At 38.0% G+C, this 20,275-nt stretch overlaps 1 protein-coding gene across 10 annotated transcripts in view; it reads right to left on the bottom strand.

Annotated features, from left to right (window-relative positions):
- The window catches only part of bcas3 (BCAS3 microtubule associated cell migration factor), a 279,325-nt gene extending 260,568 nt beyond the window's left edge, over positions 1–18,757 (bottom strand). For 3 of the 10 annotated variants that reach the window (XM_025054887.1, XM_025054889.1, XM_025054888.1), the window contains exons 1-7: positions 17,173–17,287; positions 15,656–15,750; positions 15,438–15,492; positions 15,176–15,251; positions 14,628–14,734; positions 7,515–7,596; positions 4,451–4,523 (exon numbers count right to left, since the gene is read on the bottom strand). In XM_025054887.1, the coding sequence (XP_024910655.1) occupies positions 4,451–4,523; positions 7,515–7,596; positions 14,628–14,734; positions 15,176–15,251; positions 15,438–15,492; positions 15,656–15,750; positions 17,173–17,178 (494 nt within the window). In that variant the 5' untranslated portion in view covers positions 17,179–17,287. Of the gene's footprint in view, positions 1–4,450; positions 4,524–7,514; positions 7,597–14,627; positions 14,735–15,175; positions 15,252–15,437; positions 15,493–15,655; positions 15,751–16,329; positions 16,662–16,731; positions 16,751–17,172; positions 17,341–17,909 lie in introns of those variants that run through there. The other 7 variants (XM_025054891.1, XM_025054890.1, XM_008308649.3 and 4 more) reach the window with 6 other exon arrangements.
- Between the last annotated feature and the right edge of the window lie 1,518 nt (positions 18,758–20,275).

Raw genomic sequence — 20,275 nt, 5'->3', positions numbered from 1 at the left:
CATTTAACCAAAGACTTGCTCCGACAATATGAAAAGCATATCAGTACAGCTATATGTGCTTGGTCTAATGTAAAGGGGGAAAAGGAAAGTTTAAACTCTAGTAAAATGAAATATTAATTACAGACGGCAGGTTTAGAGAATGAGGATGTGGTTAAGGTTTGAAAAGTCATTACAAATCATTCACCCTGTCGGCTGTGTTTATACGCACCACTTCCAGTAGTACAGAGTTTAATCTGGCTTCCTATTTGAAAAGGAGAAAACAGGCGAGGCAGAATGCTTTTTCGACTGACATAAAACAGACACGCAAGTCAAAATAAACGATGTGGAACGAGGCCCGAGCTGTGGAACCCTGTCAAGCAACTGAACAAGTGTGTATGAATGTGTATGTGTATGTGTGACAATAAGAAAGGGGAAGTGGGAGACCAGATTACAGCCACCCTCATTTTCACGCAGGGGGAGGAGAGGGTTATATAACAGGCCACGTATGATTTTCTTAAAGAAAAACATAAAAAACCTTCTTTTACTCAGTGGACGACCTGACATTCCTGGTCATTAATTTAAGACAAAGACTGACCCTAATCTGCTCGACCAGCTGAGGGCGTCAGAACAACGAAGCAGAACAACTTGACAATAACGTACAGCACAATTGTTGTATCGTCTCTATGTCACTCCTAAAAGCATCTGCCACCATTAATGCTCGGACTCGCATGTGTGTGTGTGTGTGTGTGTGCATGTGACCGTGGGTGGTCGTAATATGACAGCAGAGAACACCATAACCTCACGGTGGATAAAAAAGCATCATGTCTCCTAATCCCTTTAATCTGGTGCGTCACTTTATACAAATGCGGGATGATTTCCATCTCATACACTTTAGAAGATGGATACATCCGGTCTCTGTTATGACAAATGCACTCTAACACAAAGGGCTTAATGCAACAATGGACTGGTGCCATCAAGTGTGTGTGTGTGTCTGTGTGTGTGTCTGTGTGTTAAGAACTCCTAGCTGACATGTAATTAACACACAGTCATTTTTAAAGTTAAAGTGAATTATTTGTCACTGTGACACAGCACAACACTGTTTTTTACCCAGGGAGCAGTGTGTGGGGACGGTGTTTTTAACCCGGGGAGCAGTGTGTGGGGACGGTGCCGTGCTCAGTGCACCTCAGTGGTAACATGGCAGCTGGAGGACTCGAACCTGAAACCTTACGGACCCAAGTCTGCTTCCTTAACCACCAAGCCACCACTAGCTTTAATCGCAAAAAATTAAAAATACAAAAAAAATTCTGTATTTTTTACGAGAATTTTACATTGTTAAATATAGACTAATATTGAGGAAAAAAACTCAATTCCTTTTGTAGAAATTATTTAAAAATATATTAAAATAACACTACAGATCATTAGGGAATTATCAGAAAACACTTGGGAAAATCTCATTTGTATTATACAGGGGCAGAAGCTGCACCTGTATTTTGTAACAGGTTGATGTTTTTCCCTTTCATACTGTAAGCAATACATGAAGGTTGACATTTTGACCATCCCTTGTATTATAAAAGGTTAGGTGCCTGAAATACTGTTAAGGTAGAAATTAGAAAAATGTTAAGAAAAAAAGGATATCAAAAGAGAGTGGATCCCCTCCCCCTTCAGCCTTGCTGGTCTGGTTCATGCTTCACACAAGTGTTGGAGCAGACAGTGAGACGCTCCGTGTCACATTGCTACTACTCTGTTCCAAATGGAGTAACAATATGATCTCTGACCACCAGGCCACCACAAGTGCTGCCAAATCCACAACACTGACTTCATATTTCCAGCAGGATTAACACTTCATACGCTGGTAGTCTGCAAATCTTTGGAAAAACTCTAAAAGTTTAGCGAGAAAAAACAACTGCTGTAATGACTAGTTTTAATCTCTGAAATGGAATTTGGAATTCCCTAAAAATAAAAATAAAAAACAATCCAACTGATAGAATGCATGGCACACAGAAGATACAAATTCATTCAGGAAAAAAAAAGCCTCAACAGTCACAGTGAGCCACAGTCTCTTAATATTCATTAGAGTCGGTCAAAACCTCAAAATAGTAATCGGAAATCAAAAAAAGTGCAACAAACTGGTGAAAAGAATAAAGAACCACATCCTCCCAGCATATGGTGATGCTGTGTGAGTGGAGAGGGGTGAGAGGTGGGGGAGAGTGGGGGGACTTATTCATCACTGCACTTCTGCCTCTGATGTGTGAAAGCCGTGAAGTTGTGTCCGTCTCGCGGAGACAATTTACATTTGCCGACAGAGAGAGAGAGAGAGAGAGAAAGCATCCCTTAAATCTTTAATCATTCTAATACCTACAGATGTAAAGAATTGAATAGGAAAATAATAACCAAAAACAAGCAGGGGAAGGAAACACAAATCCTTTCCAGAAATGTGACCAGACATACCAAAGTTTGGGAAATGGCACCAGCATTCTTCACTAATTCCCAAAACCCACTGGCACTGGTGCAGAGAATGAAAGGGACGCATGTGGAGCTCCACTGTCAAGAAAATCACTGGATCCATACATTGTTTGGACTTTAGGCATAAACCCTTTCCATTGATAAAATTATGTTGAGTGTGTCTGGCTGGAAATCCACAAATAGAGGGCTCCGGCACACATGCTTTTTCCCTTCTCTGGTTTTCCTTCAATTTGCAAATCTTGTAATCTAAGCCTAGAGCTGACTGACCCAACTTCTAAACCAGCACCGCTGTAGCAGCCAAGGCTCCAATCTGTTTTCCATTTAAGTGTCAAGACGGCATCCTTTTTGGTGGTTAACAAAAGCTGTTATTTCAAAATGATTATATGCTAAAAATTGTGTGAGGACCTTAGTAAGTTTATGAACGGGCCCAATGGAAAGTACAGCGCTGCACCCGGAAGCCTTTTTCCCTCTCATCTCTGACCAAAGTGTTATTTACCAAGCACTTCTGTAGGGGAAGAACCGGGCTGTGCCATTCAGCCAGAGGTCAGGGTTTTCGGCTTTTCAACACAGCGCATGTTTTCGGCATTAGTGCGGAGCGACGCCTGGGTGAGTCGCCAAACCGTCAAAACACTGACTGCCTGACTGAAAGTCAGGGAGGACAGAGGAGGGCAGAAGCAACCGTAACGGTGTCAGAGAGAGACAGGGGGCTGCAGTCTCTGCAAAACATCAGGAAGGTGGTCTCCATCAGGCCCCAGCTGAAGTCAGACTTCCTTATTTCATTTCCCAGGAAGGATATATTGAGTTAAAGGTTGTGTTGCTCTGGAAAAGCAGTATTTGGAAAAGTGGAGGGAAAAGCAAAGGGTGGTGAGGGGGGGCATGATACGAGGAGGCGAGTGTAAGTCAACATGCCTTAAGGTCTGTCACTTTTTAAAATTTAATCTCTTTCACTAAACAAACACATGACATCCCAAACCTAGAGAATCTGAGGTTTTCCTCACATCTGTTTCTGCCTCAGTCAGAGCTCCAGGTACTGCTCACATTCCAAACAGGCAGTTGTTTAAAAAGAAAAAAAAAAAAATCACTGACTGTTGCTAAGCCCACATTTCTGGCTCAGCGCCTCTTGGGTGGATGTGATTGGATCGTAATGAGAGGCTGGGCGACTTGTGATGTCTTTAATATTAACTGAAAAGTGCAGGATTTGTACGTCATTACACTGAAAGAGTGAAATTGTTTCTCTTTTCTTGTGCAACTTTGATAGACAAAACAGACCGCAGAGCTGAAGAATCTGTAGGTGATCGAAACAGTCCTTCCATTAGATCACACTTTATCTTCACATAAATTCAATATTATGACATTTCTGTATTTTTTTTCCTTGATTTAAAAAAGTGGAGTGGAAACATTCAAGTTTGTTTTTCAAAATCTTACCTACAATACTGTCAAATTTCATACTATCAGTATATTGGTTTAAAACTTTTCTATACCTCTGGCTTAGGAGGGTTATAATAATGTGAATTTAAAACATACATCCTTAGGGCAGGTTTTCTTAACAATTTGCCAACATTTATAGACTTTTGTCTCTCTTGTCCACTTCCCTTAAATCATTAACATGATATATATAGTTTGATTTTTATTTTTTGAGAAATAAAATATCCATCTTCCTGACATCGCAATTCTACTCCCTCTGGATTCAACTTGATCGAAAATAAATTCCTCTAATACCAGAGTAACAAGGTGTATCCAGAATCTGTCGTTAATAGAACAATTGTATTCTTTTAAACTCTAAAGACACAGAACATATCATGGAAGACAACCGAGAATGAGAATTATATCTTAAGAAAGCAACACTTGCTGCTGCGACTACATCTTACACGTGTGGGGGATCCACAGCACAATTCAAGGACCCTTTGTTTTGTTTTGGTTTTTTTTTTGCTCTTTAATAATTTTCATCAAAAAGCTTAAACCTTACCGTGAATGACATTGATGTTAACTGTATGACGTGCAAACTCACCCAGAGGACCCTGTGCTCTTGCAGACCCCCAGTAGGGGCCTCTTTTCAGAGAAACTGTCAGGCTTCAGAGGACCTGATGAGAGGGGGAGTGGAGAGGGGGGACAGATTAGGAAAATAGAATAATGTATCCACAACAAAGAGGGACTTTATATCAACTGATATGTGAGGCCTGTCTCTTGTGTTGCCTTCCGTTAATTAATGGCAGACCGTTATCACGATAGGAAACATGCAAATTAGATTACGTCTATTACTTTTTTTTTTGTTTTGTTTTAGGGAGATAAGAATTTTATTCTTATTCCAGTCATGCTGAAAAATACTGGACCAAAATACTGATTTTTTTCTTTCCTTTACTGTATTCGTTTACAAAAAGAAAAATATATTCCTGTAAGATGATCACCAATATATTACAATGCAGAGGTATATGGAAGTATATTGAAAAGACAAAACATGTTGCATTAAGTGGACTTAACCCATTTTTTCTCCCCAACTCTGATTGGTAAATCAGCTGGATGATCAGTGCATTGAGGGGATTGGGAGGGGGCTTAGACTGAAAAAGATGTTGCCTTTGGAGAACTGTACTTTGAGGCTCGACAGTAATCAGCCCAAGTTCCTGTGGTGTGGCGTAAAAGCAAAAGTGCCGTTTTCTACCAGCCTTTAACACACTCACTTCTGCTTTAACGTGTCACCACAACATGACTGTCTTTCAGGTCACTGAGCCAAAACATGGATAAGACTGCAGGAGACTTAGTGACATGGTCTATTTGTTAAGGACTTAGTTGGGGGGCCGGAGAGGGGGCGGGCAGCGTTATTAAAATGAGAAAATGTGATTTCTTCTCAACTGTAACAGAACCGTTAGTTAACAGTGAAGCCAAACTGATCATTACAGACAACAAGCTCATTGTATGCATGAAAACAACAGCATCTAGCATTGAACATATTTTTGTGTCATGCTGGTACGAAAAAATATGAACTGAGCCTTACATTACCCTACACTCGTTCCAGAATCTGATTTCCTTATTGCTCATTTGTCAAAGACGGAAACGCAGATAATCCATTTTGATAATTGAAGTTACTTCCAGCAGAAATTAAGTGTGAACTACTTCTCCCATTCCTGGGAAGGTAAACCTTAATTTATAACATTTAACACCTTCCTACTCCTTCCATTAAAGCCCATACTACAGGCCTATCACAGAGCAACTCTGTTTGCACCCCGGTTGATTGTAATCAGTGTCCTTCACTGCAGTATTCCAGTTCATACGTATTTTTTTTTTGTTGAAGAGAGAATTGCTCTCCTCATGTGTCGAGGCTATCTGCTGCTTCTTATTACTGTGGTTAGCTTTCATCCGCTTCCAGCGCTTTTTAAATGCTGCCATTGTGTGATGCTAACCGGAACATGGACAGAGAACAAAAAGGTAATTTTCTCTCACCAAAAAAAAAAATGCCACAGACCAGCAACATGGCAGCTTTCACAGGGCTGATTGGCACCCGCAGAGATTAAATTTAAATTTTGTGTCTGGAAAAGATCGAATCAGTGGCATAACTAGTAAAGACTGTGTGACTGAACGTTACAGCAATGCTAGTAGAACAAGTAAAAACTTAATTATGAACATTAACTGGTTGGGAAACTTTAAGAAAAATAATCTAACAGCTTTTGAGTTTTTTGATGGTTAAATTGCAAACAACATATATCACTCATGGTGTGATTGAGTTTATGCATCAATGTCCATCACATTTGGTGACTCACCCAAGTAAGTCTGGGTAATTTCATTAAAAGAGAACTACACATTTATATATTTTTATTTAAAGACTGTTAAATAATAACACATTTACTCTGAATAATGGCAGGGTAACTGTGGATTAACCACTATTGATCATGATTGAAAAAAATCTATTTTTAGAAACAAAAAAAATTACTGTCTTTCAAACCTGTTTTTGTTGAATATTTGATACAGAAAATTGTGAGGGAAAATATCTGTAATTATGACTAACTTTGCTTCTTATTTCATATGTATTTAATGATAAATAGACAAAGTCCAGTTGTTATCTTGTGTCAATCCCATTTTTGGATTAATGGTATCAATTTCTGAATCTTTTTTTTTTACTAACAGGAACACACGGGTCGTTTCGTTGGTGTATTCATTCAATTAATAAAAGTTTTAACTTAATTACCTAACTTCTGGTTCTTAAGAAGTGAACGAATGTTTGTGAAAACTCTGTTGACATAAGAGTTTGGCCTCCAGCAGAAGAATTATTAACAAGACTTAGATTCAGAGGAAGATTAAAGAGGATGCTGTCAGAACGGTGATGGCACAGTGCGGGTGTTCCAGCGGAGCTTTGGCAGCGCTGACTTCAGAGACTGCCATCCCTGACTCAGAGCACGCCAACAATAATGGCAGACTGACATGAACATTAGGATGAGAAGGCCTGGAGCACTCTTTAATTTTAATGATATAGCACCACTTAAAATAACCACAACCCAGAGCTGCATTAGGATGAGCCGTACAAAATTTAATTTTAAGTGTCCACCTTGAATGCTGAAATCAAGTTAACCAAAGTGGGTTTTTTCCTTCGTCTGGGCTAAAATTATAGAGGGAAGCAGTCAATTTTAAATTTCTTCTACCTTGGCGGATTGAGAAGATGAGTTTAAGGTTTCTCAATATTAACTTTGAGAAGCAGTGTTGGCAACTGCTTGGCTGTTTGGTTAGGTTTGCAATCATTGTTTATGATTGTTTTGTTCCATGTTCACTCAGCTAACTTAAACATATTTAATTAACAATTTCAATACACGTGAAACAGATGAGGAAAACAAAGGGGAAATTATTTGTCCAATGAGTTTAACAGGTCTTCTAACATTATTTAAATGTCTACAGTAGACAAATAATTTCCCCTTCTAACATTATTTAAATGTCTACAGTTTTCTCAATTAAAAAGCAACAGGCATACTTTAAAAACACATACTTTTTGACCACTGTATAACCTCATATAAAATGAACGGTATGGGTTTTAGAAATAGTTACAGTAAGTCGCATAATGACAGATGAAAGACATGGACGTTACCACTTACTTATATGTGGTGCCGGAAGAATGCGAGCAGCTCTCACTGGACCATGACGCACTGAGAAAAGTTCTTGAGCTTCACCGGCCAACTAGAAAAAAATAAATAAAAAAAATAAAGAATTCAAATCAAATTGTAATCAAAGGATTCTCTTTGAAGATTGCTCTGTATTGGTCATTTGTTCCAACTTTTTTTTTAATATTTTAAATTTGATACATCCTTAGAATATTCTTTATTTAAAACTTATGATTAAGCCTGGAAGATCTTATAACATCAGTCCGCATGCAAGCAGAAATTTGCAAATGTATTTATTTAATAATTATATATACACTATGTGAAATTTGACAACATTTTATCAATGTCCCACAGTAGTTACATAAGGTTTAGGAAATCAAGACATTTTGTCACTAAATCAGTCTTGGTGTTTCCTTTTATAAAGTCCACTGACTGAAGTTCAACCCGGTGACATAATGTTTACTGTGAACCAAGAAATAGCCAAGAACTGCAGAGGAAAAAAAAAGAATCTGCTGAAACCTAACATTCTGAAATATCACCTCCATCATTGTGCCTCAGAGGAAAACCCTGCAGACCGAGGAGACAAACTGTTTTAAAAATAGTGAAGGTAAACAACGGGTGCTACATCATATTTGTCTGTAGACTTGTCTGCAGCCACCGAGACGATATTATGAAATAAAAAATGTCTGAAGTAATATCATTAAAGAGTCAGATGCATCCCGTGAGCCCACAGTTAAATAAAATCATCCAAGGAGTTGTGTTTTTCCTCCCCCCGACAACAAATCGAAAGGACACACACATCATTTGTTCACACTGTAGGAAAAATAATCTCTTCCAACTGTGAGGAGTCAAGTAGAGACTTGAGAGGAGGTAAAAGAGAAGGATTGGGAACAAGGGCGGTCTGGTGGTTATTGGTTGAGCCAAACCACAAAGTAAAATCTACTGAGGACAGAATAAAAGGCCCAGCGGCCTCGCACTGAAATGAGCTTCCTACACTTAATGTGGCACAGCCAACGAGGAAGGGCTGGCGAAACAAGTTGATGCCAAGTGGGCAGAAATCCTACAGTCCCAGTCGCACTGTACGCACAAGAAGTTCAGAGAATCTCCCAGGACTACTGTCTCTTTATTGATCAAATAATCACACAAGGGGCGAGACGAGCCGAAGGTTTTGGACGAGAGGCTTCAGTTTTTGTCATAAGCTTTCTTGAAAAACCAGTAGTCGACAGGACGGTTACAAGTCGGCAGGGAATCAATTTAAATCTAAATAATATTCTCACACTCACTTTTAAGTAATAGAGGGAATAGGAAATGTGTCACACAGTGCTACAGTATGTGTGTGGTCCCGACCTCAGAGAGATCATTCCATCAAAACGTTCCTAATATCATTTAAATTACTTCACTTTAGTCCCTTTTAAATAGGGCCTTAGAGCAGCTAGTGTTGGTGACTTTCACGTTTCCTTTTTTTATTAAAAAACTTTATTATAGTGGAACGTTAACAAAATGAAGACAAATATTCCAAAACAAGTACTTTTTGTACCAATATAATTTGTATATCGGGATTAAAGTAGAAATGTATATGGGTACTAAAGCCTTCCAATTCAAGAGCCATCATTTTATCCAATCAGGAGCCACCAGGAGGCGGTCATGTGAATGTGTGAGGTTGAAGGAGATGATACAACGGTATCTAAGGGTTTTCTAAAAAGCATCGTCACTGACGGCAGATTTAAGCTGAAGATAGTCAGTTACAGTCACAGACATGAATGCACTTCATCATCACATCTGTGAGTGCATGCGTGCATGTGTGATGTGTGGGAAGGACCCTGTGGTTAGAGTGTGCATGTGTGGGAAGGACCCTGTGGTTAGAGTCACATTCACACCACAGTCATTTGACTGTTTTTAAGGGTGTTCTAGAGTTAGATTTAGGTTCAGGGTTAGGGCCGGGTGTGTGCGTGTGATCACAACACCCGGGCTCGTAAACATTCAGGCAATTATAGGAGAAAAATAAACCGCCGAGTGTAAAGATGAAAAACCCAGAGGCTTCTGATGAAAGTGTTTGTTTTACGACTTTTCGTTAACATCCGAGCCCCGAATGTCTGTTTGTTTAACGACCACAACTTCTGTCCACTCACCAGTGTCACTGATCAAACGTGCATTCCTGTGGTGCACAGAAAGACACAAGGTGGCCCCATTTCCCTCTGAGCTGCAAAAAAGACTGTGTGTGTATGTGTGTGTGTGGGGTAGTCCTCAGCAAGGACAGTATATTAACTCAGTGGCCTGTGTGTTTATCGTCACATTGTTCTAAGCGCACAATGCCCCACTTTAGACTATTCTTTTATGCGTGAAATTACAGTGAAGCCGGCATTATCACTTTACTAGTGACTTAATCTGTTTGTCTTTAAACCCATCTGAGGGATGATCGCTCTTTTGTGCAATTAGTAGTCTCTTCAAAGTGGCAGATTTAAAGCTGCGGTTTTATTCCGAGCGCTTAAGGCCAGCGGTGGTAGATTAGGACGGGAGCAGGTTACACAAGCACTGATGGCGGAAATGAACAGAGGCCGTCGCAGGGCAGGGTTCCTGTAAAAGACAAATGGTAAAAAGTGCGAGGGAATAATGGAATTTTGCCGGATTAAAAAAAAGGGAAGAACGGAAGGTTCGGAGGTTAATGCGCTGGGTTATTGTGCATTACTCTGCCGCTCATCCTTGTTTTACATGGCTCTGTGTGACATCCGTTGCCATTTGTAACATTACCACCATTACATTAGTACCCGTGCGTATGCAATATGCCAAATTGCTCTTTTTTTATTCCAGAGTCCTTTTCTGCTGCACACTGTTATTTGTTACATTCATTTCATTTGTGGCTGAAAAGCTTTTGTGAAATCACAGTGTCTGCTCTCCTGTTTTAATCTCTCAAATGTAATTCCATAAGCTGCGAACTGATATCTGGGCCATATTCACAAGTGAGTGAATCACCACTGATGTGGTGCGGTACATATTGGAGGTCTGGAGGCAGCAGGTGCTGCAGGGATCATGCAGTAACAGGTGTCTCGGCGTGGGATTTCATGTCATGCGATTTTTAAAACTTCAACCAATGGTAAAAAAACAAACAAAAACGAGTATTTACTGCTATAGGCAGACATTGGTTACAGTAGACTATGGTCGCCTTGATAAATGACACGCTGGAGTGTAAACACCTTGTCTATCCAATCTAAGAAGGGACATTAGGCATATTCAGGTGTTTGTTAACTCACTCTTATTACAACAACTGGTACAGGGAGCCTTTGTCCTGTCTTTGTACCTGATGCAAAAATACCTCCAAACTGCCATCATTGGTAACTTACTAAAATAGACTAACTATCAGGACGACGAGACACTGAACGGTAGGAAAACACACATTACTCACTGACCAGTGCACAGCAGGTTGTGGTTAACAGCCGACACGGAGTCTATGCTGCTGGACGGAAACATGGTTTTGAGTACGATTTCAAACAATATCACAGTGGTCCATAGTGGTGCTGGTAGAAGCCCAGTGTACAATAAACCCATTTGTTAAACTGCTTCAGATTTTTTATGTATGCAGATGATACACATCACCATATCCCTGATCTGAGTGAAGAGATTTTATCTTTGAGACAAGAGTGTAGCGGCACAGGGACAAAAGAAGCTATAATTTTCTCTCTCTTTTCACCACTTTTCAGATTACAGACTTCAATCCCGTACACATTTTCCTAGATTCTGTGAAACCTCTAAAAGCAACTATTTTTGGCAGATTGTGTTTTACGTGATTACAGTAAAAACTGTTTGTTACTGTCACAATTTACACTCTAGAAAGAGCTTCAGCATCTGTGTTCATATAACAGATTTAGACAAAGATGTTCATTCAGCTTCTACTGGTGGATCCTGTTTAGGGTCGCAGGGAGGCTGGAGCCAATCCCTGGGCAGCATATAGAGAGATAATTATGGTTAATTAAGAGAGAAATATTCACTTAAACCAGGGGTGTCAAACTCATTTTCACCGGGGGCCACATCAGCAATACAGTTCCCCTTGAAGGGACGGTTATAAATGGAAGATTGTATAGAGGTCCCCAACCCCTGGTCCGCGGACCAGTACCAGTCCATAGGACATTTGGTACCGGGGCACAGTAAAAAAAAAAGAAAGTACTAAATGTTTACTTATTTCATTTTTAATTTACTCATCGCCTATGACAGTGAAAACCTCACCCTACACAACAGGTCACTTCACACTCACAAAAAACGCAGACAGACAATTAGCCCCGGACAGTCTGCCTCTTATCACGCCGCAACAGATGACACTCCTGCTAAGAGAGGCGACAGTGATCTCGAGCGCCTAAACACCTCTGTCAGCGTCCATACGACCACTCAGAAGTCTTCATCGCACCCCTGTGTGAGAGTGTACGTACACGTGTTCATCCAGCCTCTGCTGGGCCATTAACACAGGGTGTCGGCTCAGCATCTGTCACAAACACTTCACAGCCACTCAAGGCCCAGAAAGTCAGGCACCTACAGTGCTTACTCTAAACCCTGTGGAAAAAAAGAAACACGGCCTGGAAAGAGGCTGCAAACGTGTAAAAACTAAAGAAAAACAAAGAGGAACGGCCGGCATGAGATAAGATGAGTGAGTGTGAATCAGTTCTACTGAAAAGCAAAACAACCTCGGAGTATATTTTACTGGGTGTGTATGCTGTGGTTGAAACGGCTGTAATCCTCTGCTCCACCATAATAACTGCAAGAGAAAATCTTAAGAGTGGCCACATCACAGCCACGAGTGTGTGCTTTCACGGCTAACGTCAGAAACGCTCCTTTTAGCCGCCGGCCCCGAGATGTTTACAGAGGGACTGATTAAGGACTTTGGTGTGTTTAGAACCTACAGGATGTATGTGAAGTACGGCGTGTTTTAGTGACAGACCCCACGTGAAAGGTGATACTCGTTAAGTGAAGCCTTTTACAGTACATGGCTGTGGGAGTCAGAGCGAGTAAAAAAAAAAAAAAAAAAAAAAAAAAAGTGATTCGAAAAAAAATGTTAACCAAGTGAGTTTTTAGGGACAATTTTAAATAAATAAAAAAATAAAAAAATAATCTTGTAAATGCTGCAGCTTTTGTTTTACACTTAGTTCAAAAGGACTAATTAAATTTTAACCTAATTCAGCCTTACATTCCAACAATAATGCATTTTACATAGAGCACATTACTGGAAGGTCTCCATCTTGTGGCCATACTGTATGTAGCCTTAGATCAAATTGTGCCAAAGGCAGAATGACGCACTTACTATTTAAAAAGACTATGTTGGCAGTCATATTTACTAGTATTGGCGTGATAAGTGATGATAAACATAACACGATTTTACTATCAACATAAAGTAGTTTTTAATGAGATATTGTGTGTTGCAGGGATCACTTTAGTTTAGTATTATTATTATTATTATTTATGTAGCTTATAATATAACCATACAATTACCATAACAAATCACAAAAACTCATGAATACATTGTGATGCAAAAATATACAAATATTTTCAGATTCTAATTATGTATGAAAGTGAGCAATAAAAGTACAATACGGTTAATAATCTTGTTTTGAAAGACAAAAATAAATCATATTTGTGATCCAGTGTTGGAAAAACATAAAAAAACTGTATTGAATCCTGTATCAGCTGTAAATAAATACTAAAGTAAACTATTTGTCCACAGAACAAATTTGAACAACCTGATAAATTGAGGAGGAATTTGTTTTAGCGCTCTTCTGTGTGACTGCACTGGTTTCAGGTGCACCCAGTAAACCACAAAGAGTTTAAGTATCAGTGTAGAATATCCATTTGGGTAGAATCACTCTGATACAGCGGTGATACTGTAATCAATCATCATTATGTTGTGATGTGAGGCCGTAAACAGCAGAGGCTTTTTGGCTCATCTGTTCGCAATCAACAACGTAAACAAAGGCTGAGTAACACAAGACTGCGAGAAATGTATTTAAAATAATTGGATTTTTTTTTCTGCCTTCCACCAAAATAATCTTTTAATTGTGAAAATGAGTGAATGATAGACTAGGAAACTAGCACACATTTGTATGGGATCTCTGAGTGGAGCTGTAGAATCAGTAGGCTTGTTCAAATGTGAAAATTGGTGAACGCTGCCATCTAGTGGTCATTTAAATGAACTACATTTCAGTCGTGCTGATCAGGCTCAACGTACTGTTATGGTTCTGTTCATGCCATTATAATAAGATATAAGACAGAGTGTTCCTACGTGCACACTATATTTGTTGAATATATCAAATACAGCAAATTTCTTAGTATCGCTAATATTTTACCAAACCTATAGAAACAACGTTATATTACATAGTTAAAATACAACTATTTAATGAAAAGCAAATTTGTGGAACTTTTAAAACATACTTATAAAGTTTCTTATATGTATAAATTAAAATACTGAGGAAATGTTGTTGTTGGATTTGTAACGAAACTCCAGAATAAATCCAGGTGCTATTATTGAAAATGTTTTGAGTTATAAACTAATGCTTGCAAACTATGAACTCCTTGAACCAGTTTACAGTCAAAACATAATGTCTGTGAATCAGGTGAATGATGCATCACATTTATAGGGACTTGTGTTAATGTAAATATGTATTCAGTTTTACTCAGCCTCAAACTAAACATTCAGGTTCATGTGAAATGCCCTTAAATGTGTGAGATGTTTAATTGGATATAAACAAGAACCTACAGTCCATCACAAACAGTTGAGTCAATAAAACACCTGAAGCTGCATTGTATACAACACTTTCGCAGTGAGTTGATAATATTGTATGTTGACACATGGTGTGGGGTCATCAGACATGTCCTGACACATCCATGGTCAGATGCTTTGTTTTGAACTCTGGCAGCTACATTACACCACATCACTAACCTTGTATTCAAACATGTCCACTGTTGCAGTAACAGTGGAGTCCAACTGAGCCACATATTTGGTATAAATACACAGTCAAAAACAATTTTTATACTGCATGTATCAATCAAGCATGGATTACTGCCACTGAACAACCAAATTTAAGTTCATTTTTTTTATTTTTAGGAAGTCAATGAACAAAGGTGACTTACAGACACACTCCAGATCTGCATCCCATCAGTGTAGCCAATCATGAGACAGAGGGGAGGGTCAGTTGTACCGCTGTGCATCTCCATCAACTCAGGGTTCCGGGAAGTGTCTGATTTTAATAAATAAATAAAAATCATAAAAATTGTTAAGTTTATAAAGGGTTGTCTGACACTTGTTATTATTCATGCCTAAGATAATTACGTCAAGCTGTGACGTATTTCACTTGGATGAAACTTGATAAAATGAAAAACACAGATAATCAGAAAACACAGATTAATGTAGTAATTAAAAAAAAACATTATCTCCTTAAATCTTATGGTTATATCCTTAACCATATTTTCTTGAAATGGCAACATTTCCAAATTGAGAAATGTTTCTTTCCACACTGAATTAAAAAAAAAAACACAAATTCATGTTACCAATAAATATTTATAATATTTATTACTATTAAATATCATTATGCCTAGTATTTGTTTAGAACAGTAAAAACAACAGCAAGAAGACAAGGAGTCAAAATCCCAAAACCTCTGCACTAATGGGAAAAACTCACCATTGATGTCAGCCTTTTCAAACCGAACCCAAATTATTTTCTCTTTCTCATCAGTCAGTGGAGCCCCAGTGTATGCCTATGGTGAAAAGACAAATGTTTACATTAAACATTAAGTAATTATTAGTTGAAATTATTATATAATACCTGTTAAGCACCTTCACATTAAATTCAGCTCTTTTAAAAATATATATATATTTTTTATAAATCTCAATCGGTACAACAATGGTGGCAAATCATTTTAACGTAGGCCAGAAGATAATACCTGTGGGACGACATCCTGCAGGAAGGTCACCACACTCTCCATGTATGACTGCTCCCTGTGACAGCAAACAAACTCCATCATCAATTTACTCTACACTCCTCATCATGGCATAATTAAAAAGAAAACAACTCGCACTCTTTCTTAATTACACAAAACGAGTTTTTTTAGTTTTTTTTATTCTTTTCAGAGTACTGTTATTACGCCGTTCCTAAACTTACGTCGCAGCCTGTGCTCGCACCAAAACTCCTCCAGCACAGCGGCTCGGTCTGCGTGGAGAGTCTGATGCCATTTTGTCTCCTGGTTTTGTCTTGTTCTGAAAAAAAGCAAGACATAAAAATAAACAATTTTAAAAATAAGAATGTTATTTCTTCCAGATATCCAGCCAGTTATTTTCACATGTTCATATTTAAACCAAGTGCTGATAAATTAATTTTCATTATAACTAAATAGACAAATCATACATTTTGCAACAGCTGCCAGCACTGTGCTAATACAATATGCAATATCACAATTTGACAGCAAAGGAAGGAAAACTAAGTTGAAACAGTTTTAATAATAATTACGGCTTTCTGTTCTGCAGAATTCAACTCAACATCAACATGACCTACAGATATTTGAATGTTTACTGTAATTATTAAGTCAACAAAAATAGGCACGTTCATATTATTTAAATATTTGAGCTGCAATACATTTTACATGTTTTATCTACACTACTCTTTACTTATTTTCTTTTCTTTTTTCATCAGAGTCTTTTAAAGAGGCTTAGAAGCAGATTGTAACTTAATTCAGAATACACTATAGTACATGCCTAAGAATTCTACAAAGAATTGTAAAAACCTAAAAATGCAACAATGAAAAACCACTGAGTAAAAAAATGTTTTAAAAAAATCACCTTGCAACCAAAATTTTTGTGTTTTTCAACATCACAACAAATGGAATAAAAGGTCACAAGTACGTAGGCTTGAGTTTGCAGTCTAAAAGAGAAACACCCCAAAACTTCTTATCAGTAACTGAAGAGGACAACACTCGACTGGAGTTGCAGCATCTGAGTTCAAAGTCCACCAATGATATCTCTGTTCTGCTGAGAACCTCCCTAATAGACCCTGAACACACCAGCGACGGTTCTACTAAACTTTGAGTTTCACTAGGGGCCAGGGGGTTTGACAATAAATAAATAGATGCATTCAAATGTCTGCAGACACGAGTGTTGTCAAAGTCCAGTGTCAATGAGAAGTATTCGTACAATGTGACAAATGTGCCAACCAATAAACTAATTAATTGACACAACCCTTACCAACAGCCATTCCTCTGTAGAACTATCACCTGCTGCAGATTAATGACACAGCTGCATCCATTTAATTAGTTCATAATGTGACGTAACACTATCACACTGATAACAACCATTAATAACATGCCAGACAACATGCAGTTTCCACCGTCTCCACTTGCAGACGACAGCTGACACACTGACATATTTTGCTATACTTTAAGCACACCATAAACCTATTAACCTATCATGCATCGCCTGCAATTACAAAATGCAGTAACAGAGCATCCATGGCAGTTGTCAACACAATGCAGCTGTTGATTAATGCCAAAGTTACATAGGGAGCCCATCAGTAATAGAGACCCAGGAGCTAACTAGGCTAACTAGCATTAGCTGACAGCACACTTAAAAAACACAAAGAGCAGAGAAGAAAGAGACTTTTTTCGTCACGACACGGGAAGACATTACTGTCATGTAAAGCTGTTCACAAACCGAGGCTGGACGCCGGCAGTCTTCTTGGTTCCTATGTTCTGTGGTGGCTTTTGAAGCTTTCAATAAAAACACAAACAGAATAGATTTGCGGAACTGTGTTGTGTAATTTTCAGCCAATCAGAGCGAGGTGATGTGTTGGTCAGACCAATGAGTTGCAACTAGAAGGCGGGACTTCCGTTTGTGTCACCAATTAAAAACAAGGCATTTTTACAAAATACAAAATGCTGTACCGCAATTATATCATTAATAATAATGATAATATTAAAAACGTCGTGTTTATATTGTTGCTATCATCATTATTATTACTGTTGTTGATATTTGTCAAACATGTGAGAATAGTATTTTTTCAAGTCTTCCACAGTGTAAATGTTGTTTCATTACATATTTTTTTCCTTTTCTACTTTTTGAATCCCTCTCCAAAAAGTCTTAAAAGTTTCACCTACAAAATATTTGGTAAATATATATTAATATATATTTCTCCTTTCTTATTTCCACATGTCCAAACTCTATCAACCCCAGCTATATAACATTATCTCCAAAGTGTTCTTCTCATTTCTAACCCTGTATATCCTATAGTGCTAATAATAGCCCTTAAAAAAATGTTTTCTTAATTAAATCAACTTTGCTGTGACTCTCACTATAAATAATTAAATACAAAGACAAACTAAAACAAATCTGTCGTCAGATTTAACTCACACATCGAAAGTACTTACATTTTAGAATGAGCGCGTTTTGTCCTCAGCCCATCGCACCAGGGTGCCAAAGGAAATGTCCTCATCTCTCTTTCAATATTATATTTGCTGTTTCTGTCATTTGATGATGGTGATTTTTTATTTTATTTTTTGTTATTTTGCAGTGTGGGTCAAAGTTGTTGCTATGATAAAGTTCTAATCACCTGACAAAAGAAAGCAGTTTTTGGGCAAAAGGACTGTGCACTTTTCTTGTGACACTTCTCCCAGCATCATGTAATGGAACAGAGAAAGGTTCAGAAACAGAACAGGAATGTGTTCCTCACTGCAGTTCCAGCATGGCTCTAGTCTCGGTTTAATACCCGGTCAAACAACTCTTGTTCACAGTTCAACTGTTCCATCATCTGTCATCATCAAGGAACACGTTCTAAGCCGTTTTATACAAAGTGCTGTGTTGTCATCCTTCACTTATTTACAGCATAACTAGGGATAAATTAAATAATTGTTGGCAGGATAATATTAAGACCAGATGAAACTATACTTCACATTGTGGTGAAATTATTGACTAAACTGAAAGTAGACCAAGTCCATAATGTGCCTTTAATGAAAACGCTGATGAAGTCTTACATTAAAAGCCCATCAGTGGTAACACACTGCTTCCTTTCACTCCACAAGTATTATTCCGTGTGGATCTACATCTTATAAGAATACGAGTGTCAGTGTATAGCCACTTGGGCTAGCAGTTAGTGGGTGTGAATGTTGACCTAGTAGGTTATGAGGTCAAGTTATAAAATATAAAGTATAACCACTGGAGAATAAAAGTTGTAACTGCCACATTTTTGACACAGGTTATTAATTAGAGATCTATCATAATCAGAGGGTCCATGGGCTATCGAGGTAGGACTTTGATGTGATGTTAGTCTCTGATCAGGAGATCTTTTATCTTTTCAAAGCTTTGATCATTCGAGGTGGCACAGTTCAATACCTGACATTAGAGCTGCTGTAGATGTAATTACATTATAAAGTAATAAATATTTGTGGATGGTAGGGGGTGGAGCCTAATTTTAGCCAACAGGACAACAAGATACAGTGTGCACACCTGAACCTTAGCCAAATATATTTTCTATCCAAACAATATATAAAAAGGTAGAATATATAGATATAAAGAAAATAACTATGACATAAACGGGGACAAAAAATAACTGATTAGAAAATGTGCAATAAAACAAAATAGTTAAAAGTCTGTTAAAATTGTCTTGAGAATTTTTATTTTTAACAGGATCTGACCTGCTGACCTCAGACCCCTGTTTCTGGTGTGTAGCTGGAGCAGGTCAGTGATGTAGTCCAGTTTGGTTTTTGACAATGCTGAGCTCTGAAAGTGAGGGTTAAAACTTAAAATTTGAACCTTAGTTTAATTGGTAATAAAATCTATTTTTCTGTTTGGCAACTGTCTGATTTTTGGGTTAGTGTTAGATTTTTGGAGGTGACATTTACACTATTACCAACATAACATACGGTGAAAAAACCTAAAACAATGTACACACACACAGACAAACCCACAAGGCAGACAAAGAGGAAATCATTCACCATAAGTTGTTGTGATGTAATTACTTTTCATGAGATGTGAAAAATTATTCAAAGCCAATGAGATGGAAAGTGTTCCGCAGTCTATCACAGGAAGTGGCATTGTTTACTTCCCTCCAGCACATCATTTGCTCTATCTCACAGTCACAATTATTCTCTCTGTCTTACTGTCATACACATTCCACTTCAGTGTATCACACGGCCCATTTAACACTGTGCAAGTGTACGTGAGTGTGTGTGCTGACACTGATGTCTTGGATGCTAAATTTTGCCCTTTTTTTGCCCGGTTTGCTTTTTTTTTTTTAAAGCTAATTTACTCTTTTACAATCACAGTCACACAGTGAAACACAGACACACACACGTAAATGTAAATATTTTACCATTCATTTGATTTTTACCCCACATGAAATTAGATTAGAAGTTTCCATCCTGATGTTACAAGGGAATACATGATTAAAAGCTTAAAATTTAAAGCATAAAAAAATCCTACATCAAAAACTGAACCTGTATTTACATGAAATACTAATTTTTGTTACAACGGCATTTTATACTTCATTATTTAAATTAATGTATATGAAGCTAGTAATTAAATGAGTAAACTGTTCCAAAATTATAATGTGGATTGTGTTCAGCTAGTCACACTTGTTGATTGAAAACCTTCTGACTGATCAGTGTAACTACTGCGCCTGTTCTCATAAACATATTGTTCAAAGATACTGTCAGGTGGGAATTGAACCTGCAACCTGTTGAACAGAAGATGACAACATTTTGACTACAAAAAGATTAGATAATATAAACTATAATCA

Source organism: Cynoglossus semilaevis, chromosome 4 (genome assembly GCF_000523025.1).
Source record: "Cynoglossus semilaevis isolate Cse_v1.0 chromosome 4, Cse_v1.0, whole genome shotgun sequence".
Taxonomy (NCBI): Eukaryota; Metazoa; Chordata; class Actinopteri; order Pleuronectiformes; family Cynoglossidae; genus Cynoglossus; species Cynoglossus semilaevis.
The sequence above is the reverse complement of the archived record's forward strand: the minus strand, read 5'-3'. Positions and strand labels throughout refer to the sequence as shown.